At 42.0% G+C, this 27,402-nt stretch overlaps 5 protein-coding genes across 10 annotated transcripts in view; 2 read left to right on the top strand and 3 right to left on the bottom strand.

Annotated features, from left to right (window-relative positions):
• The window catches only part of slc35d1a (solute carrier family 35 member D1a), a 6,228-nt gene extending 5,386 nt beyond the window's left edge, over positions 1–842 (top strand). Inside the window, exon 12 of the mRNA XM_019896870.1 lies at positions 212–842. Within this exon, the coding sequence (XP_019752429.1) occupies positions 212–317 (106 nt within the window). The 3' untranslated portion in view covers positions 318–842. The remainder of the gene's footprint in view (positions 1–211) is intronic.
• A 743-nt stretch (positions 843–1,585) lies between these two features.
• On the bottom strand, positions 1,586–5,642 carry LOC109532192 (transmembrane protein 205). The gene is made up of 4 exons (XM_019896875.1): positions 5,517–5,642; positions 4,634–4,797; positions 3,661–4,013; positions 1,586–3,608 (listed from the first exon to the last, which is right to left on the bottom strand). Exons 1-3 carry the CDS (start codon positions 5,614–5,616, stop codon positions 3,711–3,713), a joined length of 567 nt encoding a protein of 188 aa, XP_019752434.1. The 5' UTR covers positions 5,617–5,642; the 3' UTR covers positions 1,586–3,608; positions 3,661–3,710.
• On the top strand, positions 2,551–14,819 carry LOC109532188 (transcription factor 7-like 1-B). Of its 4 annotated transcripts, XM_019896869.1 has the most exons (8): positions 2,551–2,736; positions 7,525–7,627; positions 12,471–12,517; positions 12,593–12,670; positions 12,754–12,925; positions 13,013–13,120; positions 13,237–13,294; positions 13,650–14,819. In XM_019896869.1, the coding sequence occupies exons 3-8, from the start codon at positions 12,474–12,476 to the stop codon at positions 14,243–14,245; spliced, it is 1,056 nt and encodes a 351-aa protein (XP_019752428.1). In that variant the 5' UTR covers positions 2,551–2,736; positions 7,525–7,627; positions 12,471–12,473; the 3' UTR covers positions 14,246–14,819. The 4 variants fall into 4 exon arrangements, with proteins under 4 accessions (XP_019752428.1, XP_019752426.1, XP_019752427.1 ...); XM_019896867.1 differs by lacking the exons at positions 2,551–2,736; positions 7,525–7,627 and adding an exon at positions 7,802–7,877; XM_019896868.1 differs by lacking the exons at positions 2,551–2,736; positions 7,525–7,627 and adding an exon at positions 7,803–7,871.
• Positions 7,623–10,930, bottom strand: LOC109532191 (transcription factor 7-like). Of its 3 annotated transcripts, XM_019896871.1 has the most exons (5): positions 10,178–10,500; positions 9,821–10,088; positions 9,640–9,747; positions 9,485–9,542; positions 7,623–7,880 (listed from the first exon to the last, which is right to left on the bottom strand). In XM_019896871.1, exons 1-5 carry the CDS (start codon positions 10,360–10,362, stop codon positions 7,693–7,695), a joined length of 807 nt encoding a protein of 268 aa, XP_019752430.1. In that variant the 5' UTR covers positions 10,363–10,500; the 3' UTR covers positions 7,623–7,692. The 3 variants fall into 3 exon arrangements, with proteins under 3 accessions (XP_019752430.1, XP_019752431.1, XP_019752433.1); XM_019896872.1 differs by lacking the exon at positions 7,623–7,880 and adding an exon at positions 10,605–10,930 and having other exon boundaries at positions 9,431–10,088; positions 10,178–10,224; XM_019896874.1 differs by lacking the exon at positions 7,623–7,880 and having other exon boundaries at positions 9,499–9,747.
• A 142-nt stretch (positions 14,820–14,961) lies between the features above and the next one.
• On the bottom strand, positions 14,962–21,515 carry dhcr24 (24-dehydrocholesterol reductase). The gene is made up of 9 exons (XM_019896865.1): positions 21,115–21,515; positions 19,873–20,028; positions 18,965–19,070; positions 18,462–18,580; positions 17,607–17,870; positions 17,220–17,363; positions 16,335–16,532; positions 15,475–15,653; positions 14,962–15,190 (listed from the first exon to the last, which is right to left on the bottom strand). The coding sequence occupies exons 1-9, from the start codon at positions 21,346–21,348 to the stop codon at positions 15,037–15,039; spliced, it is 1,554 nt and encodes a 517-aa protein (XP_019752424.1). The 5' UTR covers positions 21,349–21,515; the 3' UTR covers positions 14,962–15,036.
• Positions 21,516–27,402: the final 5,887 nt, after the last annotated feature.

Genomic DNA, 27,402 nt, shown 5'->3' with positions numbered 1-27,402 from the left:
TCTTCATAATACAATATTGGATTTCAAAATGATGATGTTACCATTTGTGCTTGAGTTCTGTTGTGGGAAATATATATATATATATATATATATATATATATCTCAAGAGAAGTAAATGCTATCAAAACTTACCGAGCGAGTATTTAAATAGGGCATTTCTGTATTGCGGCTTTCATATCTTGTGACATGCGCATGACTTTTGTGCCGGCAGCATCGCAGCCAGCCTGGTGTATTCGTACATCACGCTGCGCGAGGAGCAGCCCAGCAATTTCAGCGAAAGCACCAAAATGGACATCAAGGGCAAGATGGTTGTATGACGCTGGATTCTGTTTCCTCTTTTGCTCATGCGCGTGTCCTTCTTTGAAACGCTTTATGTCTTGAGGAGGAACCGATGGTTAAGAATCATCATTGGCAAAGAGGGTTACGATTATTCTTAGATTTTTTTAAAAAGAGACAGTAGTCTTCCTATTTTTTTAAGTATTGAGAAGGGAAAAATATTTATGGAACTTTTATAGACATTTTACTGGAGAAACGCACACAAGAGTGCCAGCTGTTTCTCGCCCCCCGTAAAGTGTTGTCATGAGCCGCCAGCATTTTATTCATGTCAGAAATTATGCTCCATAATAATAATATCCGTTCGCACTCTTCAGCCAACCAAATCAAAGAATCCACATTTGTATCCAAATTGTGACGGCTGACATCTGCTTTGTTTACCTGCACCCATGGTGGCCGAGAATAGTTTTTAATTCATGTTTTTATGATTGGATCGATAATTCCAAAAATGAATCAGATAAGAAATAATTTTGCTTTAGAGTTTAGTGCAAAATACCCCCCCGCCCACCATTACTATTTATTAACCAATTATTTGGCTAGATTAAACAAAGCCACATAAGCCATCTCGCGCAAGATGGCGCAGAGCTGTGGGCTATTTCTTGACGACGGTTGCAAATAGCCATTATTTTCGTAAGAGATGGACACACACACCCCCCCTCCCCCCTCTCTCTCGTAAATGGATTGATCCACTTCCTGGTTTGGTCTGTAACATAATGTCAGGAAATAGGCAAATTGTTTTCCAAAATAAAAGCAGGTGTCTGCCAATGTCTTATTAAAATCCGATTATTTACTCTTCGGAGGCTGAAATTCCAAAGGATATGGTCAATTTTATGAGTTCGATCAATTAATTATCAATTGTGAGACGTCTAGCTCCGAGCAGTTTACAATGTCACGTTAACATGGATGCCTTTGATGTCATGTTTTCTCTGCACTCGTTTAGTCTTTTACCATGTTTTTTTTTTTTTTGCACATGCACTGTTACAACATCGGGACAAAGTGGAAAAAGAAATGTTTACTTTTAGCCTGATCAGTTCGTGCTACAAAATGTGGACGTGCGTGTGGTGAGCTGTTGTCGTCTGATCAGCCCGCCTCACCACCTCGAATAAAAAATTGAGGGTTTTATGATTTGTTGGCTCTTTTTTTTATTTGTTTTTTTGTAAGTCCTCTATGAATGTTTTTCTTTTTTTTTTTTTAAATCGTATTTTGGTTTAAAAGAATGAATTTCATTCAAAGTGTGGCTTTGGTACTGTACTTTTTTTTTTTTTTTTTTTTTACAAAAATGCTTTCCAATGTAACATTTGTTCCTGTCATTGAATTAAAAGATGAGCCTTTTTGGTCTTTTTCCAATTTGCTGTGGATTCTTGATTCTCGGATGAGCTTGACGTCAAGCTGCCGTTTGTGGACGCGTTTTTAAAATAATCACGAGATAAGTTTGACAGTTTGCCTTTGGTTTATTTATTTATTTTAATAAACTGCCAAAATAAAAGTACAAATGTCACCAAGTAAAGATTGTTTTCAAAGTCAGTCTCAACTGTACACTGTCCACCACAAAATTAAAAATCCCTCAGTAGTTACAAAGTCACATCAAGTGAAGAAACAACGTTTTCCTGAGCGCTGCGAGCCAAATAGTGAAGCGGAACGCGATTAAATCCACAAGATTGTACAAACTTGTAATTCACACTAAAAAAAGCACCAAAACCTCACATCTACAAATACAATTGAGTGGAGAAAAAAAAATCTTAATTGCATTGTTTTTGCCTTCCATCTGTCATATTTTTCCAAATCTCCTTCACCTAACATTTACACAAGCTCTGCTGTGACTTTCCCTTCATGCATTGCACATTCCAACAAACTGGCTTATCTTTTATCTTCAGACTCCAAACCAAATATCACATATCGTTACCATCAAGAAAACCTTTTTAAGAAACGTGTCGATAACCTCCGAATCTGAAAGTGTCACATTTTCGGGGGCGGGGTTAAATTAGCTTTAAGAGGGTGAACCTATCATCACGTACGATCTCACGTGTTTTCGTCTTTTGTAGCGTTTATGATGCGGCCAAAAGAAGTGTGATGATTCCCCACAAGAAGCACAAATTGACTTTGTGATGTAGCGTTAGAGGTACGCACGTCTCTGATGATATCACGCAAGATTTCTTGGGATTTTACTGCCCTTCTATTTTCTTGTGTTGCTTTCACAGAAGAGTACTCGTGATGACAGAACCGTAAATGGGACTCGGTGGTTTAAGCAACGCTTTTATCTGCTCCCTCGCTGCTGAGTGCGACATGGCGAGAGCGGCAATAAATCCGCATCAGAAAACGAAAAGAACGGAATACAAACGGGGAAAAAAAAAGTCAGCGGTGATGAGATTTGATGCCCAGGCACACGTGTCATCAAAATTAACGGTGAGTATGCAAATTCCTTTTTTTGTTTTTTTTTTCATACTTCAAATTGGAAAATTATCCTCAACTTCAAACTAAAGCAACAGGGAAGGAAAGAAAGAAAAACATGCTCAGCTTGTCGATTGTCAGTTGCGCCCAAACAGGAGAAGCAGGACTGAGCAGCATGCGTTCGTGACAACAACACCGTGAAGCTTATCTTGTTCAAAAGGGAAAATCGCTTCTCATAAAGCTTAAGACTGACTGACACATTCCAGTTTTGAAAGTACGATAAAACCTCCATCTTTGACTTCTAAGTAGTTGTCATTTATAAAGTCATTTTCATGGACAAAATAACGTAACGTTAACTACGGCTGTTTTTCTTCCAACTGAAACTGGGCCCCTAGTCAAGGTAGGGCGAAGGATGAACCGATCTAAATAACAGTCAATGTTGGCATAAAAGCTTAACGCTATTGCTGAAAATAAAAATAAAATAAAATGTCAGTAAAAGCCGTAAATTTGACTGTGATTAGTTAATTTTGAACACAGTGCCACTTCCTTGTAACGGGTGTGCGCACTTATGCAACCAAATCTCCATTGTTTTTTTTTTTTAACCTTTCAGAAAGATTACAGTTAGTTTTTTTTTTGTCACTGCCTCGACTGGTTGGCTTGAGAGATCGAAGGTCTTTGACTGGGCAACCGAGGAGGGGCGGAAGAACAATGGGCACAACAACAGCCATGAGTACGTTCATAGCGATTCTACTTTGCCATCACCGGGTACGCTTCTGCGAAGGCCGCCAATTTCCCAGGGAACATTTTGGTTCAGGTCCCAATTGTAGCACTCGGGGAGTGTTTCACCGTTTTGTCTACGAAGACTCGAGCTGGCGCGTGAACACGTAGTTCAGGTCCCAATTGTAGCACTCGGGGAGTGTTTCGCCGCGTGAACACGTAAAGGCACGGTGAGAAAAGGACGTATTAAATAGACAACTTGGGGCTTCTTCTTACAGCGTGCTGAGGTTTTCAGCCATGTAGCTGAGGCTGTAGAAGTTGCAGGCCACGCAGCACACGTTGCAGAGCGACGAAAGCAGCCGGTAGAGCCGCAGGCGACCGCTCAGGTGGCGGTACTTGGCGTCGGTCTGACACAGCTTGGCGTAGGCCTCGCGGTTGGACGACAGGCCGATGTCCTGGCCCAGGCCGCACGCCTGCTCCACCAGGTGCATGTCGGCCATGATCTCCGACGTCATCTGGCCGAACCACTGGGCGTTGATCGCCGCCACCGTCACCGACACGAAGAAGATGAAGATCTGTCGGGGTGTAGGGGGAGAAGACAGACGTTTTTTAAAATAAAATTGTGTCCTTGTTCCTGTGGGCATTGATGCGCCCTAAGTGGCTGCGATACGTCGACGTGGCATATCTGCGCGTAGACTATGCCATTTTTGAGCATTTTGACTTTTTCAAGACCCATTTGTGCTGATCTCATCAAAAGCGGGGCATCAATAAAGTTGTTTCCAAGTTAGGAATTTACAGTGCTGCCCCTCCTGCGTCCATGTGGAAAAAAACATCATTGACAAATATGCTTGTCAATGGAGGGTTCAAATTTGTCTCCTCAAGATCAAGAAAGCTTGACAAAAATCCCAAGAAAAACGATTAATGTGCCAAATGGCGTGTGTGTGTGTGTGTGTGTGTGTGCCTGTTCCTGCGTTGTGAAAGCAACCTGAATGCCCCTTTGTTGCTTGCAACAGCAAGCATGTGACGTCAGAATTACAAAAATTGCATATTGAAAGACAACGGAGGACTTTGTTTTAGAAACAATGAATTCAACGGGGAAAGATGCCAGCGCACCCAAGTTGTCCCATCAATCAAGGCGGTGTCTTGAGTTATACTGTGCGACGCCCGGGGGGCGGAGGCTGTGCGGAGAACTCACTTGGAAAGCCTCTCGCTCGTCCAGCAGGTCGCTGGGATGGTACACTGCGAAGATTGTAAGGTTGAAGAAGGCGCAGGCCGAGCCCAGGTGAAGGTAGAAGGGGACCAGGCGGCTCTGAATGAAGCCGTACGTGTGCCTGTTCAGGTGGTTGTCCATCACAAAACCTGTTAGGGAAGCAACGTGTCCTCAGCAAGTTATGCATTGTCAGTGACCGGAATCGTTACATCCCTGTGTCGTTTTTTTATTTTTTTTTTATGTCTTGGAAAATAATGTTTTGGCAATGCAAGGTTTTTTCTTTTTTTTTTTTTTTTTTTGGCTTGAAAAATAATGTTTTGGCAATGCAACGTTTTTTCTGTTTTGAATTTAGATTTTATAATATCGGCGATGCGACGTTTCTCTGACAGCTACAATTTGGTTAATGATTTTTTTTTGTTGGGGCGCAAGTCCAAATGTGTGCAGTCTGTACGCGCTTTAAAGCCAGCCGTTTTTATTCGTCTTGAGAGGTCAGCCATTTTGCCACTTGCCTTTTTTTTTATTTTTTTATTTTGCCACTTGCTGCCGACTGAAAATGACATTCCATTCGCGTCACGGCCAATCACGGCTCTGCTTACAAATGGGACACAACCGAACTGTTTCCCACCTGTTTTCCGAAGCCATGACTGGCAGTTACCTCAGCAACTCATTTCCAGTCGACAGCAAATGGAAAAAAATGAACGACCCATGAGAACGATAAAAAAACAGGTGGAATTCATCTTCCACAAATGCTCATATTTAGGGACGTGACAGCGTCTAATACAGGCTGCATAAGGGCTTTCGAGGTCCGGATTTCGGCACCCTTGTTGTTTAGAAACTCTGCTGTGTGTCGCGTGGGTGTGGCACTAACTTGAAATGAAGGTGACCCAAATCTGCATTCCCCAGTAGGTGGAGAGCAGCAGCAGCTGGGCCAGCTTGACGCTGAACGGGGGTTCCTGGTCGGTGGCCATGCTGCCAACACTCGCTCCCGTGCCTCACTCGCCTCCGGGGTTGGGTGTCTCCAAATCCAAAAGGCAGAAGTTTTCCGGAAATGCCACCCAGTCAAATCTTGTGCCGCAGTGCTGTTCGGAAGACGCGACACATGTCAGTGTCGAGCATGTGACACACCCAAAGTACAAGCGCTCGTACTTGTTTTTTAAGGTTGGCCAAATGAGCGCAAACTTCCGCGCTGTTGTCAAGGAAACCTGAGTTTGCTCACGCCCACCGCCTAGCATAGCGCGGCTAACTGCTGCTAGCGAGAGCGACTATCGCCGAGGTTAAAACCACACTATCGTGTCGAATGACACTTTTTATATGGAGGCCGACAGCTTCGTATGCAAACAAAGCAAGCGCCGCTTCGTAAATGTCCCGTTTGCGGAGTGAGTTAGCAAAGTTTGACAGACCCGAGTTCACAAGTAGGGCACAAGGTTACATTTCAGCACACACACACTAACAGCAAACGCTTTTTAAAAATCCCTTTTAAGACCACGTAGCTCTAGCGAATATCCTAAATAGTTGAGAATATCTACCTGTGTGACGGTTGCTGAAGTTGAGAAAACAGCTAAGAGGAGGAACGGTAAAACTGGAAGCGTCGGAGGGAAGTTCAGCCACAACAAACTGGTTCCACCAAGCTTGGAGCCAACGCACGCAACACTTAAAATGTCACACGACGAATTTGAGACTTGCCATTGCAACTGCTTCAGCATTTGAGAGACAAGCAATAAATTAATCTGTTACAATAAATACCAACTTTATGATATACATGTACATGCTTTTGAAAATAAAGGCAAATGAAACGTAAATTAAAATTAAGACAGTTTTAAGTAATTCAACACTTTTGTCTTTCAGTCACGAAGACAACTTCAGAAAAATTATACCAAATAAATGTGGCGCAAACTACACAAGTTACTCAGTCATAACGTTCATGTTTCATGAAACAATTGATATGTAAACATGTGGACGACACTTTTTAAGCACTGATCTAGACGTTACAGTATATAAATAAATCCACACATACATAAAACCAAAGCCTCCAAATTACAGCCTTTGCCATTTTAAAATCGATTTCCACTACACTGATGTCGACAATCTCACGCACACGCACACACTTTTCAACCTTTAAAACAATTCCATTTTTTTCCAGAGATGTACCTGAACGCACCATTTACATTCGTGGTACCCTGACAAGTTACAAGTTTAAATCGTTCTTTGACAACACTTCCAGTTCAAAATAATCAATCACAAGTCATCTTTCCCCATTGGAATAAAAAGTAAATACAATATATGCACTGCAATAAAACAAATACAATAGCACTTGTACAGTATAAAAACACACCACCTAAGTGAAGAGAATGTAAATAATGGCCATGGGCCTCCATCTGATGAGGGAGGGGATCAAGGAAAGAGAAACTCCCCACAATCGCCCACAAAACTTCAATGGGCACCCAAAAGATGTTGGTTGTTCAATACACTTAATAAATTGAAATGCCAAAAATACCTCACCCCCAAATATTTTTTTAATACGTTTTTTAATAAAAACCTCATTAAAAATGACTGACGGAAATAAACTGAAGACACAATTTCTATATGTATGGAAAAGCCAAAAAATCACAAGAACGTCCGTGAGGAAGAACACAATTTAACATTATATGGAAAGAAAAAAATATGTACACTATTTATACAAAAAAAGATGCCTCTCAAAAAAAAATTTAAAAGAAATTCATTAAAACCTTGTCTCGTAGGTGACCTAAAGCAAATCCAGGAAACACAAGCAAAAAGTGTATGATGTCATTATCGTTTTGCTTTTTTTTTTTTTAAAGAGAATCCTGTTGGAAAATTAAAAATCAGCTTTTGTGGTCCTTGTCTTTGGTCTGCCGCAGAGGGTGAAGAGGTGGATGTGGACATGAGTCCTCACGAGGTACCACAATTTGAGGCAATGGCATCGATCCATCTCCTGGAAAAGTTCGTCCGAGACATCCACAGGTACGTCTCAAAATTATTTTGACCGGATTCCACTGCATAGCTCAAGCGTCCGCCTCGGTGGTGTCCTACAACTGAGTGTAGGTGGGGCAGGAGGATGAGGGCCAAGGCGAGGAGGACAAGGGGACATAGGCCACCAGTGAGGCTCCCGATGTCATAAACGGGACAGAAGTGGGTTCCACCTGGGGCGCCTCATGCCAGTTGCAGCTTGATGCGGACGGCGCGTGGACCAGCGCGGGGAGCACAGGTGCAGGTGCTGCAAACGTAAAAGATTGTGTAGATTTTAATTCACTTTACAGGTTAGATGGAAATTATGCAACAAAAAACAAATGTTACAAAATAATGACAAAAAAAGTGGAATATTAGTAGCATTGATCAATTCGAATAAAGTTACACTACTAACTAGAATAAATGTATATTTTCATCAACATGATTTTTTAAGGGAAAAAATGGAGGGATAAACTTATTTTAAAATTTAATATGCAATATTGAGACAAAGTTGGATGTGTTGAAAAAAATCAGTGTATTTTTTTAAAATCTCAACATGAGAATGAAAGCAGATCTTTTGAAATAAAAGTTGTAATATGAAGCGAATCAATGTAATATTTTTGAGAAGAAGTTTTCTTTCAGATTAACGCAATACCAGGGTAATAAATCTGTGTGTATTTACAAGAGTTTAAAAGTTATATTCTAATAAGACATGAATAAGGTTTCGCATTTTCAAGATTAAACAATTGTCATTATTTTAGAAAAAAATCAAAATTAAAAAAAATAATTTTGCATATTTTTGTGATGATGTATATTTTTAGATTCAAGTTCTAACATTAACAGAAAAAATGATATATTTCAGATTAAATAAATCATATTTGCAAGAAGTAATGCGTATGTTTTTTAATATTTTTTCTATATAAATATATTTTTCAGACAAAAAGTTTAATCTTTTATAGATGAGAATGGCATACTCATATGAGAATTTGGTAATATATTTTAAAATTGAAAAAACAAAACTATTTTCTTGATTAGTCATAATTTCCACAAAAATAATGTCGTCGTTTTAAAATCCTAATATGAAGAGAATTATTGGCATTTTCAAGATATATATTATAAGAAACAAGTCTTTTTTGAACCTTTTGAAAGATAACTCATTTCAGTCACATAAAAAGTCAATATATTCGAATCTTCAAAGTATTCAGTGTTCATCTCTTTGATGTCATCTGCTCTTGACAAATTTGACTTTGATCTTCAAAAAACAACACTGCAAACCTTCATTAAAAAACGCAAACTTTTTTTCCTTCCCAAAATATGACTTTGTTTTAAAAACATGTAAACCCCGTCGTGCAATTCGTAATTTTCTCTTGTCAATACTGGTGACAAGGACGTCACCAAAGTGAACCGAAAGATCTAAAGGTGAGATGTGATCAGCTCCTCTTACGCCGCCGCGTACAAGTGCGCCGCATCATACGATACCGAGAGATGTTTCGAGTATTGTGGTTACCTCGTGGAGATAACGGACAGCGGCGTAACATTGACAACATCGCAATTGTTTGGGGTTTTTTTTTCTTAATATGACAACACTTTTCAGAATGCAAATTCCAATCTAATGTTTATATTCATTTGGGAGTGCTTCTTTTGTGATGGAGTTTTTTGGAGTGATTTTTTTTCTTTTTAGCGGTGGGGGGGGGGGCAGGAATCATGCAATATTTCGGTATGTGAAATTCACTTTTTGAATTGAACCACTTAAATGAAATGCTAAGGTACGGAAATGCACCTGTATAAGCAAAACGTAGCGAGGGAAAAACTTTGGAGCTTGAGGTGCACCTATGCGGGTAGAACGAAAACTATTGGAGAAGGCGTACTTACTGCTCCGATTGTTGAAACCGGTGGCTGCGCTTCTCCACACTCTTTTTTTCTTTTTGCCCTGCACCAGAAGAAACCACTGTGCATTACGCACAAAAACTGCACTGGACAAATTTGTTGACTTTTGTGAAAATGAGGAAAAAAAAGAGGTGGCTCACGTAATTGTCTCTGCAGGACCAGCCCGGGTATGTGCTGGCGTGGATTACGGTGAGCCGCTCGGATTCCTCGTAGTATTTCTCCTGCTGTTCCAGGCTCAGCGACTTCCACTGCGGATGCGATCACTGTGTCAGCACACGCATTTGTGTCAAACGATAACGTGGCGCAAACACAAAAAATCACCATTTGCCCCATGATCTTGTTGACCGTGGCGCTGTCTTTATGAAGGAACTGGGCCTTGACCACGGGCCGCTGCTCCTTCATGAAGAGCATGAAGGCATTGAGGGGCTTCTTTATGTAGGGCCTGCTGGAATCCTGAGCTCCTGTTTTCCTCTTTTTCTTGTCGGGGAAAACAAAGTTCGTGGCTTTTGGAGGAGGAGGAGGAGGTGGTGGTGGAGGAGAAGGGAGAAAAAAGGAGTCCTGTGCCAACTCGTAAAAAAGCTGGGCATCACTACACACATACACAAACGAGACAACAATAAGTGTGTGTGAAGATGCAAATATCATGTTGGTGTGTGTGTGTGTGTGTGTGAGACTTACAGAACTTCAACAGGCATTTGGTTCACCTCCGCCGCTGTAACATTGACCTGCAAAAAAAAAAAAAAAAAATAGAAATGTTTAATAACCTGCTTGTTATTCACGTTTAAGTTGTAACAGGAACATGCAACTGCCTCGTATGTTTTTAAAACACTATCAACTATTTGGACTATTATTTCAAGCCTCATGTTTGCACGCGTGCTCCCAAAAGTTTTGTTTGTGTATTGTTCATAATTTAATGTTCATTCCCATCCGGCTGTTACTCATCATATAAAACAAATAAACACCATTAGACCTGATTTAAAAGAGGATAGTCCTTATCCCCCAGAGAGAATTTTTTGGGGACTTTAGTGAATTTTAATTCTGGCCTCAAAACGTTTGCGTGGTTTTTTTTTCCCCCCATAAAGTTATGCTTGAATCTTCTCTCTACCTGTTGTTGATTTAGGTCCGCGTTGATGACTTCTAAAAGCAGGTCCCACTCGACGTTTGCCGCCATCTCGGGTCGCGAAGTTTTTATTTAACTTGTTCACCTGGATGAGCGGCATTTTGCATCCCCCCCCCCCCTCCTTATATTCCCCTTTATTACGTCACGGGCCGTTGGTGAAAGAGCCGCGGCAGCTAAAGCTAACGGGCTAACAAAACCATCATTCGGCGTCGAATGTGCGTTGAAATAACGTCAATAGTGTTCAGTAGACTTCAAAGAGAAAAGATTTGTACCATCACGACGCAGCGAGGCTTCTCAAAACTGGCGGACTTGACGTGGTCGCCATTTTGAAAGCCAGTCTGGGTATACTTGGAAGTGAAAAAAAAAATCGGATAACATTCCAAACTTGATATTTGTGAAGAATAAACTTTTTACATTATGGCATAATTGATCAAGCTCCTTTTGTGTATGCATACCGTTTCAAAACAACACTTTATTTTGTAGTGTCAAACATTAAACCTAACTCAAAATGAGTTTGGGATCTTGCTGAACAATAAAATAACCTTATGTTACACGAATTTTAGTACAAAAGCGTACCAATAATATTTTTTTGACCATATAATTTAAGGATTCAAAACGTTTTTTTTCCCTTACCATATTCCAATTGATTATTTGACATGTACCTGGGGCGACATTCATAATGGGACGCTTAGAGTCCCATGTATATTTTAAACTATCAATCTAAAGTCGCTGAAACGTTGTTTTTAAGAACAAGTTTTAAAGTCCCCGGGTTGCGGTCCACCTCAAATACAGTACGGTACAGGTATAACCATCTTGGCACTCAAAATGGCGGCCAGCTCGAGTATCCTGGCGAGAAGACTCACCGCATCGTGATGGCCACAAAACGTACAGTGATTCTTTTTCTTTTTTGTTGTTTTAGTGTGTTAAACACACCGAAAAGAAGGCATTTTTTGCTCAAATTGGAAGCGGCCCTCGGACGACTTCCGGCCGTTAGTTAGCCATTTTGTGCCCATTAGCATTGTCGCCACTGCTCTTTGATTAACTGTCAAGTGCGTAGTACTTGCGCAAATGTGACGCACAAAGGAGACCCCAATCCTCGTCGTGATTGGCTAATTTCGGGAGGCCGCAATATTTTGGGTTATTTTTAAGAGGCCTCGATAAAAGTAACGCCGTTAGTAGCGAGGAGACATCGAGCGAGGATGACCAGCGTAAAAGTGCACAGATTTTTGGATTTTACCAACGCGGATTTAGGCGTTATGACCAGCAATCAACAGGTAAGGAAAATATTTTGATGCATGCGTACATTAGGCTTCAAGTCCTGTATCCATTTTATTTTGTGGCGGAAAAAAACGCTACTTTATCGTTCAAAGTAAATGCCTATAGTTTTTATTTAGATTTCCACTCGTCGGTAATCCAATCTTAATTTAAGTGAGGATTTCCAGTCAATTGTAAAAAATACATAAATATCCCAAACGCACGGGCAGAATTTTGGGGGAAACGTGCAGAAAACACGAGGCTTGAAATAAAACAATAGTTTCAAACAATGTTATAAATGTGGAATTATAGCTCCACTTTACTCCTCAAGGGGGACACGATAATGGCTTCTTAAACATCCGCCTGTTGCAGGTCATGCGACACCATGGGTTTTGGGTGACCTAAGATTTTTTTTTTAATTTACACCCTGAACTGGTTGCCAACCAATAACAGCACACAGACGAACAGCCATTCGCGCTCACAATTACACAGTGGGACAATTTAGAATGCCCGCGATCCTTGTGACGATGAGCGGATTAGAAAATGGATTCCTACTCATCAAAGTATGCAATAACGTTTTGTTTTTTTTGTTTGCAGGTCATGGGTGCACCGGTGGTGCTTAGGCGTCTTAATGTTCCATTTCCGTAAGTAAAACAAAAAAAATGTTTGCATCTTCACACATGCTTCCTGTTGCTACAACGCGTGTGTCTTGTGTGTAGGCTTGGACAGATTTCCTATATATTGCCCTTTGGCTCTTATCTCCCTTCTGGACCTCCACCAACACCACAAAAATCAGCGTAAGTCCTCTGCAAAATGTATTTCCACGAATGGCCACACACAGGCGACATGCATTTTGCTAATACGTTTGTTTTCCCAACAGGAGAAAGAGGACTACAGGAGACCACAACTCCGCCAAGCCATATATTAAAAAACCTCCCAATGCATTTATGCTATTTTTAAAGGAACAAAGGCCCCTTATCCAGGCCGAAATAATAAATTCAGGCACACTTCCAAAAGACAGTGCCACGGTAAATAAGATCCTCGGGATGATGGTGAGTGTTTGTGACACACACACATACACATACGTCCTCTCAAGTTGTACCCTTGTGTATGCTGACATTTTCTGATGATGTCCACAGTGGAAGTCGCTGGCACCCAACGAGAAGGAGAAATACTTCAACGAATCTGAGCGGCTGAATGACATTCATGCCAAAATGTACCCTGACTGGTCCTGCCGTAATAACTATGTGAGTCCCGCAGTCAATGAGTTATGATACAGTGGAACAATAATACTTAATAATTTACATCATGTTGGTTTTTTTTCGCGTGCTTTGACACTTGTTTTTGTGTGTGTTTTGTGCAGGGCAAAAAGAAAAAGAGAGAGTGGTGCCATGCAGCCAAAAGTTTCAACTATCCGACCGGTAAGTACTTATTATAGATCATATAGAAAATATGGTCAAGGCAAAAAAAAAAAAATTGCAATATATGCGCTCCCACAATTAAGCAGATGAAATTGACATCGTTCCCTCAGGCTCGCATTGCGGACGTCACGGCTTAATCTGCTTTCTGTGTTTGGTCACGTGACGTTGTGAGCCCGAAGGCACAAGAAAAAAGTCTCCTCGAATTCTTAACTAGAACAGTTATACCTCTGACCACACATGTCAATCAAAACTGAACATTCTTAGTGTCGGTCGAATTCTCCATTGAGTGTATTCATATTTAAATTAGTCCTTGAGTTACATGAGTGACACGTGTTTTTGTGGTTTGCGTTTGCAGCATCTCCACCCGAGGTTCACGTGCAGGCCCACGGGCCGTGCAAATGCACATGCAGGTGCAAGAAACGTGAGGACCTCAAGGCGGACCTGGTCTCCACTCACTTCGATGAGGCGATTCCGACATCCTCTTCCTCCTTGCCCTCGCCAGCGATGGAATCGGTCATGGCCTACCCGCCCTCCTTGCCCTCACCAGCGATTGAATCGGTCATGGAATCCCCGCCCTCCTTGCCCTCGACCAGCATCCCACAGGCTAAGCCTAACGAGGACCTGATCCTCACACTTTTAAATAACTTGGGAAATGTCGAAGCGTCGCAATGGGACGAGGCGTCCACCTCTTCCCTCTCGTCCACATGCACCGTCACCCCACACGGCGTTGAGGAGGACCTTACCTCCGCTCTATTCAAGGAGTTGGAAGCCCTGGAGGCGGCCGAAGCCTCCTTTTCATCTTCGTCCACATGTACCAACAGCCCGCATGAGGACGACCTGACCTCCACTCTTTTTAAGGAGCTGGAAGCCCTGGAGGCGGCGGAGGCGGCCAATGCGTCCTCAGCCTCCTTTTGGTCCTGGTCCTCTTGCTCCACTTACAGCGTGGAGTAGGCGTGGCCAAAGCAGAGAACGTGCCGGGTGTCCTCAACCCGGTTTGCACTTGGGACTATGTACAGTATCTATGCACAGACTGAATTTCTTGATTGATATTTTAACTCCTTGACTGTCGATTGACTCTTAATTTGTATCTGAGTGTGACGTGCATTCAGGCGTCAAGGTCACGTTACATCTGCCAACACTATGAATTGCTTTGTTTAGTTAATTTTTTAATGACAATTTTTACGATGAATTGCTTGTTTTTTATGAATATTTTAGTGACAATTTTTACATACATAATTTTAATAGATTTTTATATAGAGTGTTGTCACAATAATTGTCTTAACGGTGATGGGAAAGTCTGGTGTCAATGTAACCTTTTTACAACTTACATACTGTGTGCTATTTCTCTTTTTACATGTTTACAATTGTACATTACTATGAATGGTTTCTGAATATTTTTTAAAATGTATTTTATGAATTTTATTCTGCGGAAAATTACCTGACACCTGACCAAGCACAAATTTAGACAGTACAGAATTTATTATTATTATTATTATTGATTGATTGATTAAAAACAGTGTGTGACAAAAAAAGAAGAGGATCTTGTTTTTTATTCTCAAAAAATAATGTTTGCCAATCTGGAAAGTAACTGTTTGGCACTTTGTGACTTGAAGTTAAGATGATCAACACATGACACATTTGACAGCAACGAGCTAAGAGACTTGTGGTGCAATGTAACATAACTTCTATTTCATCACTTAAGACAGTCTTAAGGACCTGATATGACCTCCGACCGCAGAAAATCAGTGTCTGGCGGCCTTTGAAATTTTGTCGTAAACTTCAGGGAAAGCATCCTTGCAGCCGAGCTCCTGTCTCAATTTGTGATAGAGCTGCCCGTCGAACATGTCCCAAAACTCGGCGCGGTCCATGTAGACGTCCGCGTACAGCATCTGGAACCTGCAACGTCAAAGCAGAACATTTACAGGAACCGTACAAAATGTGCGAGTCATTTTATTTTTACAGGTCAAATTTACAGCCAAGCGTTTTTAAATGTGTTTACGCATGATGTATGTATAGCCCGTCTGAGCATCTTTCCCGCATTTTAAAAAATCTGTTTTTCTTATTGACTTTACATGTCGTGATGCAAATTCCAACGGTGCCACGTGAGGAAAAAAAACAACTTAAAATTGCGTCGCTCGAGCCATGCAGAGTTAAACCATCTTAAAATATGACAGGCGTACCCGTGGACGTCTCGGACAAATTTTTCCAGCCGCCTTGTCGACGCCGTTGCTTCAAAGTGTTTGACTTTGGGCTCGCCATATGCGCCGATGTCCACGTATAGCTCCTCCTCTTCGCCTTTGGGGTGGACCATGCCCCTTCCGGGTGGCAGGAGAAATGGGCAGAGCCAGAGAGGATAAACCTGAAAAAAACATTTTTGGAAGGTCCGTGACAACCTGAGGGATACGGCCTATAAAGCATATCACAATGACATTATTCAAAACAAATTTTGAAACCCCCCCCTCCCTTTTTTTTTCTGGTATTTGATTTTTCTACTACCCAAAAAGCTTTTTCTGGATATTTTTTATTCCCACTGAATTAATGAATCCATGCCTTCTTCTTGCACCTCCATGCCAGCAACAATGAAGTGGGCAGGCGAGATTCTTTTGGACAAAAATAGCACTTTGCCGCTGCCTTGTGGCATCTATAGGCAATTATAAAACATTTTTTGGGGGGGGGGGGGGATCCATTAATTGCTCATTTTTGCTGCTATCCTTAAATTAACATTTTTTTTAAATGTTCAAAAATGTCACATAAAATGAGCCATAAAACTGCATGGCTGAGTTGATCCCAGAATATTTAGTCCATCTTCAGCTTTCACAGCTTTTGGAAAAAAGTCTTTTGGCTCCATCGGAAAAATATTAGCGCTTGGAAGCACATACATTACTGCATTATTATTTTACATCTTTGGAAATGTTTAGTATAACAGATCGGATTGCCTTCTACTGGGCTCTAAGTGGGAATTAAAGTCACACTCCCCAAAAAAAAAAAAAATCAATGACTGGCCCAGCACCAAGGTCCGCATAAACATTCCACCCCTTACCTCGACGTCCTGGTGAAAGCGTGTGATGGCGGCCTCCAGGTGCTTCATGGGCACCAGCATGTCCTGGACCACGTGGTGCTGCTCGTACAGACGGCGGATGGTTTCTCCTTGCGTGAGCTTCAGCAGGGAGATCTTGGGGGGGACCATCCACCCGAAGAGCCAGCGGAACGCCGGGTGGTTGCCGAAGGGAATGATATCCTGGTGGGGAGACAGTTGCGACCATTTTATGGTATTTCCAATCATTTCAATCGCCGCACATAATAATCCAAATGATAATAATGCCATCCTTTGAAGTGCTACCATGCCATTTATTCGGTCATTACACCCCGCGATTGTGAGCACCGCTAGCTACACGCCAACTACACGGACATCAAAAAGACGTGAGTGGAAGGTTACGTTGCATCCCAACGGATAAATCTCGAGATATAGCCGAGTCAGCCTGCTCGCGACATGGCTTTCAAACCCGGCAGACGGCGTCTGTCGAGGCCAGCAGATGGCCACGCGTCAGAGCAGCCCAATGCATAATTAAACACGCCATTAAGTGGGCTGCAGCAGACCGCGCACAAACTAATGGGCTCGTGGGCCGCACGAGTAACAAAGAAGAGGCGAACATGCACAGCTGGAAATGTACGATGACGAGGCAATAAATATCTGGGTGTGTATGTGTGTGTGTACCTGGCAGGGCTGAACAATTAAACGAATTCAGATTGACATTGCAATTTCGAATGCAGCTGTCAAATGGGGAAGACTGTAATTTTGGGGGAAAAAAAAAAAAAAAACGGAAATCCGGTCTTTCAAAAAATAGTCACATATTAAATCGGAATATTGAGGGCTGAAAAAAAAAATGTCATTCGATGATTTTTGAAAATCATTCGACCCTCGTACCTGCAGTTCCCAGAAGATGCTGCGTGTGTGTCTGTGGTAGTAGTGTCTGAGCGGGATGTACTCCACTCCGCGCTTGCCGCCCGTCAGGTAGCCCTCCACGTGTCTGAAGAACCACGGTTTGAAGTGCAGGCCGATTCTGTTGATCTGAAAGTCAAACCAAATATGTCATTGTGACAAGGGTATCGTCACATTCTTTATTTGGTGTTGTTGGTCGTGATCACAAACACATTCTTGATTGGGTTTTAAGGTCCCAGTGTAGGCATGAAAAAAAAAAATTAATTACATCTCAGGTCCACTCTATTTTTTTGCCAATTTATATTTAGGCCACGAAACTCAGGAAAAGACATTTTCATCCCGTTTGATTTCTCACTGGCCTTCCTCTCCTACCTTGTCAGGCTCGGCGTGCTCGCTCATGCTGCCCGTCATGATGACGGCAGAGTCCAGCGCGAACTGGATGCCCTCCACGAAAGTGTTGCTCTTGTCCCGGGACGCCTCAGCGAAGCGGCTGCAGATGTTGTCCAGACCTCGCACCGGTTCGTAATGCAGCTTCACCCACGGCTTGGCGGGCACGATTTTGATCTCGGCTGCCACAAGGAAGCCCAGAGTGCCGCAGGACCACGGCACGGCGTGGTAGAGGTCCGAGTTCTCGTCCTGGTGGTGAAAACAATATTTTACGGTTGAATTTTTTTTTTAAAAAGGGGATGATAGATAGGGGTCGAGGTGAGGCTGTCTGTCGCTGGAAGGATTCCGCATCTACTGAGCTGGATAATTCCCGAGAAGAACCTGCAGCACTTCATGTCATTAAGTGGACTCTCGTGTTGTTTAAACGAACATTGTTCAGCATTCAGGCACGGCGCCAGGATTTTTTTTCTCTGCTGGGGCTCGGGAGGGGCTTGACCGATATCTCAGGGGAGGGGGCGGGGGCTGAGAAAAAGATTGATTTTCATCACTTCACTTACTTTCCAAAGTTCTTTTTTTTTTTTTGGAGTAAACACATGATGCACAGTTTGATATCAAACCAGTTTGAACTGAATTTGACCTATTGCGCAAGTAAATGAAAGCAAGTAAATAAAAAACTCGCCCCGGGAGTTCCTTGCCAGGATGGTGGAGGATGTTGTTGATTTTTGTAAACCGTGGGCCAGTGAAGCCCTTTGAGACTGTTTCGTGACAAAGGGCCACATCAACAAAATTGACGAGCACAAAATACGCTTTATGATCACGTTTTTCCTCCGCGCGTCTTACCTCACTGCAGCGCACGAAGCTGCCGTCAGCCAGCACCAGCTCGTAGGCCACGCAGATGTGCTGGAAGAGGCCGTGAATGTGAGAGGACGACTCGATGCCGGTGCCCATCACTAAACCACCTGAGACAAGACGAGAGGGAGGTTGAGAACGTGGCGTGATTTAATTTCTGGCAGCAAAACAACAGATGCCGCTCGCCGTGGACGCGCGCACGGACGTCAGGGTAAACGAATGCACGCCGGGCCTGATGGGAAAACATTAGGCCGCGTTGATGTGCAGTTTATGGCATCAGGAAATCCATTATGAAACCCGATCCCCGGGCGCCTCCAACTCGGCAACCATTTCCGCCCTGGGTTTTATCTGTTCAGCTCCAGCGTCGCTCCTCTAATAGTATTAAGGACGAGGCCAAACAGGAAGCAGTGATGGATGGAGGACTGAAGCGCCCACCCGTCATCACACCCCCTCCTAGTCTGCGATGATTCCCCCGAGACACGAATGCGACGTACCCACTGTGAGGTCATCCAGCTCGGGGAGCACGGGCAGAGTCCAGCCGATGGAGCTGAGGAGTGCCGTCACCTGACCCATGTTGGCCAGGGGCTCCACTCGCACCACCTGAACACCAAATAAACACAAGCGCAAACTTCATCGTGTGTGACGTCACGTCCTTAAATCTTGTGAGATTTCGGCTCAGTGGGTATCTAAACGGCACCTACAGTGGATCGAAAAGTCTATACGCCCGTGTTCAAATGCGAGGTTTTTGTGACATAAAAAAATAAAATAAAAAATTGTAACCTGTAACCGATAAATCTCTAGCAAAAAAAAATATTTTCAAGAAGGGACATAAAAAAAAGCTTCTACACCTTCAACCTTCTGAGAGAAAGCAAAAACATTGCACATCAGAAAAAGCCGACCACAACGATGAAAGATTTTTAGAATCGATTACACTGGTCAACAGGGAATTTTGATCAAAGATCATTTTATGTGTCGCTAAATGTATTTTTGATGCTGATTTTTCCTTTTTTTTTTTTTTTGGAAGCACTTCTGACCAATAAAAGCTTGCGCAATACAGATCTGACCATGCGTTGTCATTTTTAGGAATAATGAGTTTTGAAAGGCTGGAATCATAAGACATGAACAATTTTAAGTTAAACAATGAGTATTCACTTATTACACTTAATTTGATAATCCATTAGCTGTTGATTCATCAATTAATTCTGCCATCGCAACTTGAAATGGTGGCAGACGTGCAGACTCCCATTTGAGACGAGTCTACCGAACCCACCTACCTACTTGGGAATAACCCCTCCACCCCCCCCCCGCCCCCCAAAAAAAATTATCCAACGTGACAGGAATTTGCAAACAAACTTCTTCAATCCTCTTAAGCGTCATCTTGTGGCCGTGTGTTCCCCCCCACCTGCTTTTGGGTGTCCACCTCCAGGATGTCCATCATATTGATGGGGATGTTCCTGTGGGTCTTCTTATACTTGCCCACCCGCAGGGACACTGAAAGCCAGCCAGGTCGGCCCGTGCACATGAAGCCCTTGCAGCCCTCCTCCCGCCACTTGCGCACCTGGAAACAGGTCAGAGTTCCTGAGATTTGGTCAAGTACTTTTTCCACTAGGTCGGCAGTTGAGAATGCCTGTGTACGGTTTGACCTTATTTTTTGTGCCCTTTTCTTCACAAATGCCCAGTTTGAAATCTGTGCCTGGTCAATTTTACTCATCCAGACGCCATTTAATCATATTAGACAGAGTTTAGGGATAGTGTGTGCGTAAGTCATAAAATAAAATGTACACATATTCAGAACAATGCCCGTCACATTCATAATCAGTCAGGAACAAATCTTATTAAAAAGCAATATTTTGCTGAGTTTCATTTGCTAGATACTGCCATTTTATTTCTCATTGCTTTGCTTTTTCATAGTGTACTCCTACCTCATGCACTGAGTCGCAAGCTAACAGCCATTCAACGTGATCAGTGGTCACCGACAGCCGACACTTACCTTCATATTTACATTCATATCTAAAAGCAAAAAAAAAATCACTCAATTGAGCATCTCTTTGTATTATGAGTGAGTGCACAAGATTGCTAACACTTACCTTCATATTTACATTCATATCTAAAAGCTAAAAAAAAAAAATCACTCAATTGTGCACCTCTTTGTATTATGAGTGAGTGCACAAAATTGCTGTATGTGTGCATTTTATTTCATGCATGCTTTAAATATGCAGTTAATATATATATAACTTGTGGCAGTATCAAGTTGTCTCAGAATACTCCATCCATGTGAAAATGTCAGATAAATGACAGATATCAGAATTTTCGCTTTGTGGGTGGCCAGAGAATGGTAAAGGATGGGCTTGGCCCCCTTAGCTAAAAGGTAGCTCCGCCCCTAGTGGTGTTCCGTTCAATATTTTTTATAATATAATTTTTGTGTAAAATAACTTTCTGCGTATTAAACAAGTCATAAATATTCAGACCGAAGTGCTTTAAATAACCCCATGGCATTTATGCACAAGGTTGGATGTTCAGAGTTTTAGCTAGGCGAGGACCAATTAACCCCATGGCATTTATGCACAAGGTTGGATGTTCAGAGTTTTAGCTAGGCAGGACCAATTCCGACCTCGTCTTCTGCGCATGCGCCAGGTTTTCTCACCTGTCTCTGGATCTCACACACACGCTGTTTATGCAGTTTCGGCGCAGAGCACATCTTGAAGATGATCCAGGCTCGCACGTAGAAGTACACATCGAAAATGACGGACAAAGGCAGCAGAAACAAGCAAACGAACATCCAACGCTGGTGAACTAGCACGTAGTCGACACCTTTCACTTGGATCCACAAAAGGAGCAAAAGAAGCGCCAGAAAAACGAGGCCGAGCAGCGTCTCCATCGTGAACGCACACGGGGCAGGAAAAGCGCTGTTTGATACATCAAGTTAATCTTATCACACAAAAGTTCAGACTTTCCACGGAGATTGGTTTGTTAATGTGCCAAATAATAGCAACGGTCACCCTACCCCAGTGATAGGTCGCTGGACTCGAAGCCACGACTACTAGAAGACACTCATTGGGGGATTCCGCTATGAAGGCGGGATGAAGCGCAAATGCCTCACTGCGATTGGTCAAACACCCGAGAGTGGGCAATTATTTTTGGCAGTCTCGCCGGGCTTAGACCAATGGCAGCGCAAGAAAATGGTCACACCATCCCACCCTTAAGGCTGTGTGTGTCCCTGTGTGTCCAAATAAAACCGGTTTCTTGTGTGTATTTTCAATAATGGAATGTACGTACTGACAGTAAATTCAAGAATTAATATAAATGTTTTGGGGGTGTTATTATTGTACTGCATTTTAATAGCATTCTTTTTTTATTCATATGATGATTCTCCTCTGTATGCGATAAATATATTGAACACTGCAACGTTGTTATGCGTATGATTATATACGATCAATTATGTGAATATTAACAGACGTACAGTTATATTTTTACCGTATTCTTAGCTCTCACTCCACTCAATGTTTGGTACTGGAATAATATCCCATTTACATTGCATCATTTTAATGTATTTTACTGTTTCTCAAGTTTCCATGTGCAATATACCTATTGTATACATGCATCAAATGCATGTATACAATGTACATATTGGATACAGGCCTTTACACTCATAGTGAAAATGCTACGATAGCATAATTCAACATACAGTAATTAGATATTACTTAACTTACCAACATGCAACATCTGTTTTTCATTTTTGTAATCACTAATCAATCAATCTATCTACCTATCTATCTATGACGTAAATTCCGAGTACAGTACCATACTTATCAAGTTAAAGCGATCCTAAAATGTCCCTTATGTTGTCATTATCTGGTGAGCATATAGGCGAACAATGTAAAGGGTACTCATAAAATCTCTTTACAATTGAACACATTCACTCAAAGCACATTTAAAAAAATATGTGGAATCTGTGAATAAATCTGATTCACATATCCTACCACTTTTTTAATACTTTTTTTTTTTGTTATTGTAAAGAGATTTTGTGGACACTCTGTATGTATTGTTTGTGGGCCATCATCATGTTATTGGAATTGTTACCACACATGCTCTTGTTTCTGTAATTGATGTCACACGCAGAAACCCAGTTTCCATGTCATCATTTTCCTGAATACACACACACACACACACACACACACACACACACACACACACACACACACACACACACACACACACACACACACACACACGTACACTAAAGTGGTACGCTTCAGACACATTAGACAGAGGAGGGTGGGGCGCCAGTAAAGATTTCTTAATGGGCTCTTTGGTCTTCTTGTCCATCTGCTGCGATGACAAACGCGCAGCTTGTCCACATCAGCCCGCTCTGCAAACAAGTCCTCCATTTCATGTCAAAAAGCTCACTTCGAGCACCTTTCCCAAACCTGGAGCTTCACCTCTTCTTCCACTTCAGGATGAAAAAGTGAGAGGGTTTTATTTTTCTGGATTTCTTGAAGGAATACGTGGATGTCTGATCACCTTCCAAGCACATGGGGAGCCCCATCCCATCCGGACCCGAGTGACAACGTTCGTTCGGCCTCTGCGCTGACCTCACAGTCGGGAGGATGCCGTCCCTGCACCACGGTGCCATTTTCATCGGCGCCTTCCTCATCGTGACGGGCGGCTCCACCGCCTTCCTGGCCTCGTCGCAGAGCCGCTTGCAGCCCTTCTCCTTGTGCTGCGTGGTGCTGGGGGTGGTCATGCTCATCCTGGGGCTCTTCTGGGCCATGAACAGCAAGAGCACCTCCAACTACAACCAGCAGGAGTTTGACCCCGACTGCCCTCACTACCCTTACAATGAGTACGCCGGCTATAGCAGCCATGCCCTCTTTGCGCATGACGGCAATCGCTTCCCAGAGTCCCAGTCAGTGTTTCTGCCAGGGTGAGTTTGAAAAACGATTTTTTTTTTTTTTTTTACATGAAGGAAGTGGCTTTAGTTGAAGCAACCAGTGTCAAATTCAAGGCCCGTGGGCAAGATTTGGCCCTTCACGCCATTTTATGCGGCCCATGAAAGCTTGCCACAAATTTTCTTTTACTTTTGCTCTAAACAAAAGATTTTGTGCTCAGGCCAAGACAAAAGTGCAGCCGTGGTGCAATCTTGTGGTATCTTGGCGCTAAGGAACTATCTTGAAGTGCATCTTTGAGTACAGAGGTTAAAAGGATAACACAAACGTAATAGTACCGGTAGAATAATGTATTTGTCAAACAGTACAACGTGAAAACGTTTCTGGATCATTTTACATGGTGTGGGACTGTTAGTTCGAGGGGGTACAACACAAAATACTGTATTTGGGTTAAAATTCTACAATGTGTTGATTTCATTTTATCTGTTTATGAAACGTGTACTGCCTGATCAGGTCAGTGTCTGGAAGGTGGCCAACTTCGGCATTATTGGCCCAGGGCCATCGGGCCACTGTTAATGTTGGACCCTGGCTGGAACCTCGATTAGCTGACTTTGATACACCCTGGACTAGTTGCCAGGCAATGTCAGGGCACATACGGAGGAACTTTGATTTCATGGACCTGGATTTAGCAGCTTTAGGATTTAACGAACAGAAATTAGTGTCTAGTCCACTCAAAATGCCCTGTTCTACTTGTGGTTGTCACAGTCTGTTAGTTGCTCTTATTAACCGGCGCTGTGGCGCGATCAGCAGACAGAGACTGGTCCACGCATTTCTGGGTTGTGCTGCGGATTTTTAGTAGACGAGAACTGTCTAACAGACATCCCTGCATGGCGCATGGTAATGGAAAGCATGGCCATTCGCTCAGCACAGCTCATAAGCGGCATATCGTATCTATTTATTCATATATGGCTGTGTTTTGCTTGGATGCTAATCTGATACAAGTCTCTCAAAGATGCTGTAGCGTACTGATCATCAAGAAAACATGAACACCCCGAACCTCAGAACGATGAGGCACACGTGCATCCCCTGTAAAGGAGATAACAGTGCATTTGTTCTGTTCCCATACAGGACTCTGGATTGCCAAAGACAAGGCGCTCGGAGCGAGGACTTCGATTATCCCCCCATGGATCCCGGCGGCTTCAGCCCGCCGCCGCACCCCCCGCCCTGGCTGGGACCACCGCCTCCCTACGAGGTGGCCATCAAAACCACATGTAGTTCCACGCACCTGCGCCGCGCCTACTCCGACACGCACCTGGCCACCGAGCCGCTGTTCGGACGCTCCAGAGAGATCAGCTTCGAGGTTTAAAAAAAAAAAGAGACATCCATACATCCATTTTCGACTGCACTTATCTTCATTAGGGGTGACATCATGGGTGAGATGGAGCCTTGCCCAGATCACTTTGGGTGGAGAGAGGCAGGGACCTCCTTGGACCGTTTGCCAGTCGATCGCAGGGAGCATATAGACCAACAACTACTCCCACTCACACCTATGCACAATTCAAGAGTCTTCGACGAACACAATTTGCATGTTTTCGGAGGCATACAGTGAATATAGAAAGTCTACACCCCCCCAGTTCAAATGGCAGGTTATTGTGGTGTCAGAAACGAGACCCGGATAAATAATTTCAAAACTTTTTCCACCATTAAGGTGTCCGTCTGTATAACCTGTACAACTGAATTGATTTTTTTTCCTCCTCTTTTCAAGAAGGTAATTGACAAGTGTGCACGGACTCATAACTGGGATTTGGCAGTGTTCAGAAAAAGGCAATCACATTCGAACTCGTGTCAACTCTGCCACCACTTTAAGTGCCTCAAGTTGACCCCAACTACAACTTCAGCTGCTTTAGCGGGTTTTATTGGACCATAACAAAGTCATATGTGGAGTTTTACAAAACATTGAACACCATGCATATTGTTTTGTTTTAAAACATATTATTAAATGATTACAATTAAATGTTAAGATAATTTTTATTCATGTGTGTCTATATATATATATACAGAGAGAGAGAGAGAGAGAGAGAGAGAGAGAGAATAGTTTTACATATATAATAGTTATATATATTATTTAAAAAAAATTCAGATTTTATGCTTTTAGACTGAATGCTATACATATTATATTTGAATGTATTTTTTTTAATTTAAAAAACTATACTTTGGTGCCATTTGTGTATTTGTATTAATATATTTCTATTTATTTAGACACTATTTTTATTGCACAGGAATAAAAATGACCATCAGATTTCAGGCTTTTATCATGCACACCATGTATCACTATTTCTGTATTTTGGATTTCTGTTTTTTTTTTGTTAGTTAGTAGTGATTATATTAATTTCTTCCATTTTCTTATCAGTTGTATTTGAATGACATTTGTATGTTTGATGTCTGACGGTGACGTTGATGATGATGACTTGGACTATAGATGATGCATTCCGTTTATTTGGATATGAGTATCCCTGCATATGCATGCTTTTAAGGGTTCATCATGCAAGACAACAGATAAAAGACTCATGCAACAGACTTCCAATACTGTGTGTGTGTGTGTGTGTGTGTGTGTGTGTGTGCGTGCGCGCGCGCGCGCGCGCGGGTGTGTGTGTGCGCGTGTGTGAGGTGAGAGAAAGTACGCGTGTGTGATTGTATTCATATCAAGTGAATAAATTTGTGATTTAGGGTGCAACTGCTGGCTGTCTTATTTTTACACTTATGGTTAAAATACTATATTATGCTACGTGATAGTATATTATGCTATGCTAGTTTTTATTTCAACAAAAAAATACAGAAAATCGACTACATTGCTCTTTTGAAACGTTCAAATTATATTTCAGCAAAATCTATACTTGGGAGATGTTTTTTTCAATTCAAAATGGTCACGCTCCAAAATTTCTGTCACCCGACTAGTTTGGGAACTGACTTGATTGCTCCCCCTACTGGTTGCTGCCGAGTAGTACAGTTAAGGACAACCCCACTGCTTCAACGCATTGTGACGAGACATGGCTTATTTCTTCCTATTTTTTTAAACTGATTTTTTTGTACAACATTGTATTATTGCCTATATTTTTCAGATATTTTTTAGTCTTTTATATTTTATGAAATAAATATTATTCGATCAATGTTTTTATTTATATGTTTTAGTCCAGCGTCTGGTTATTTTTGCTGCAATATTCCAGTACTTTTTCAAATGATTTTTTTACGAGACATGGCTTATTTCTTCCTATTTTTTTAAACTGATTTTTTTGTACAATATTGTATTATTGCCTAGATTTTTCAGATATTTTTTAATCTTTTATATTTTATGAAATAAATATTATTCGATGAATGTTTTTATTTATATGTTTTTAGTCCAGCGTATGGTTATTTTTGCTGCAATATTCCGGTACTTTTTCAAATGATTCCCCCCCCCCCATTTTGTTGTTGTTCTAATACTTTATATTTTTAGATATTGCTTTGTAATATTTTGAGCATAATTTTATTTGTGCTTCTCCTTTGACCGTGAATACTGAAGACCGACCACACAAGACAGCCATGTTGATATGAAAATGTAATATGATATGACTATATGGAATGAAATTCCACATGCTCTTCTGTTATGGTTACACATAAAATTGAAATATCACACATTGCATGGTTAACATTGCGGTGTTGAAAACTTGCAGGTTGATTTTGGCTATTTACATAAAGGTTATGGGACATATCCACCATGCGTGAAGACTCATTCTGACAATCAGTCCAAACAAAGTCGTGACGAAGGCCGCCGCCTCACGTCTGCATAAATGTAGCCTCTGAAAAAGGCAAATCTGTCCAAACAAAGCGCATAAATGTGTGTGTGTGTGAATATGTACATGTGTGTACAACTTGCAGGTTGATTTTGGCTATTTACATAAAGGTTATGGGACATATCCACCATGCTTGAAGACTCATTCTGACAAACAGTCCAAACAAACTCGTGATGAACGCCGCCGCCTCACGTCTGCATAAATGTAGCATCTGAA

This window comes from Hippocampus comes, unplaced genomic scaffold (assembly GCF_001891065.2).
Source record: "Hippocampus comes isolate QL1 unplaced genomic scaffold, H_comes_QL1_v1.1 scaffold22, whole genome shotgun sequence".
In the NCBI taxonomy this organism is placed as follows: domain Eukaryota; kingdom Metazoa; phylum Chordata; class Actinopteri; order Syngnathiformes; family Syngnathidae; genus Hippocampus; species Hippocampus comes.
Note: the sequence above shows the minus strand (reverse complement) of the source record. Positions and strands in the feature narration are given on the sequence as shown.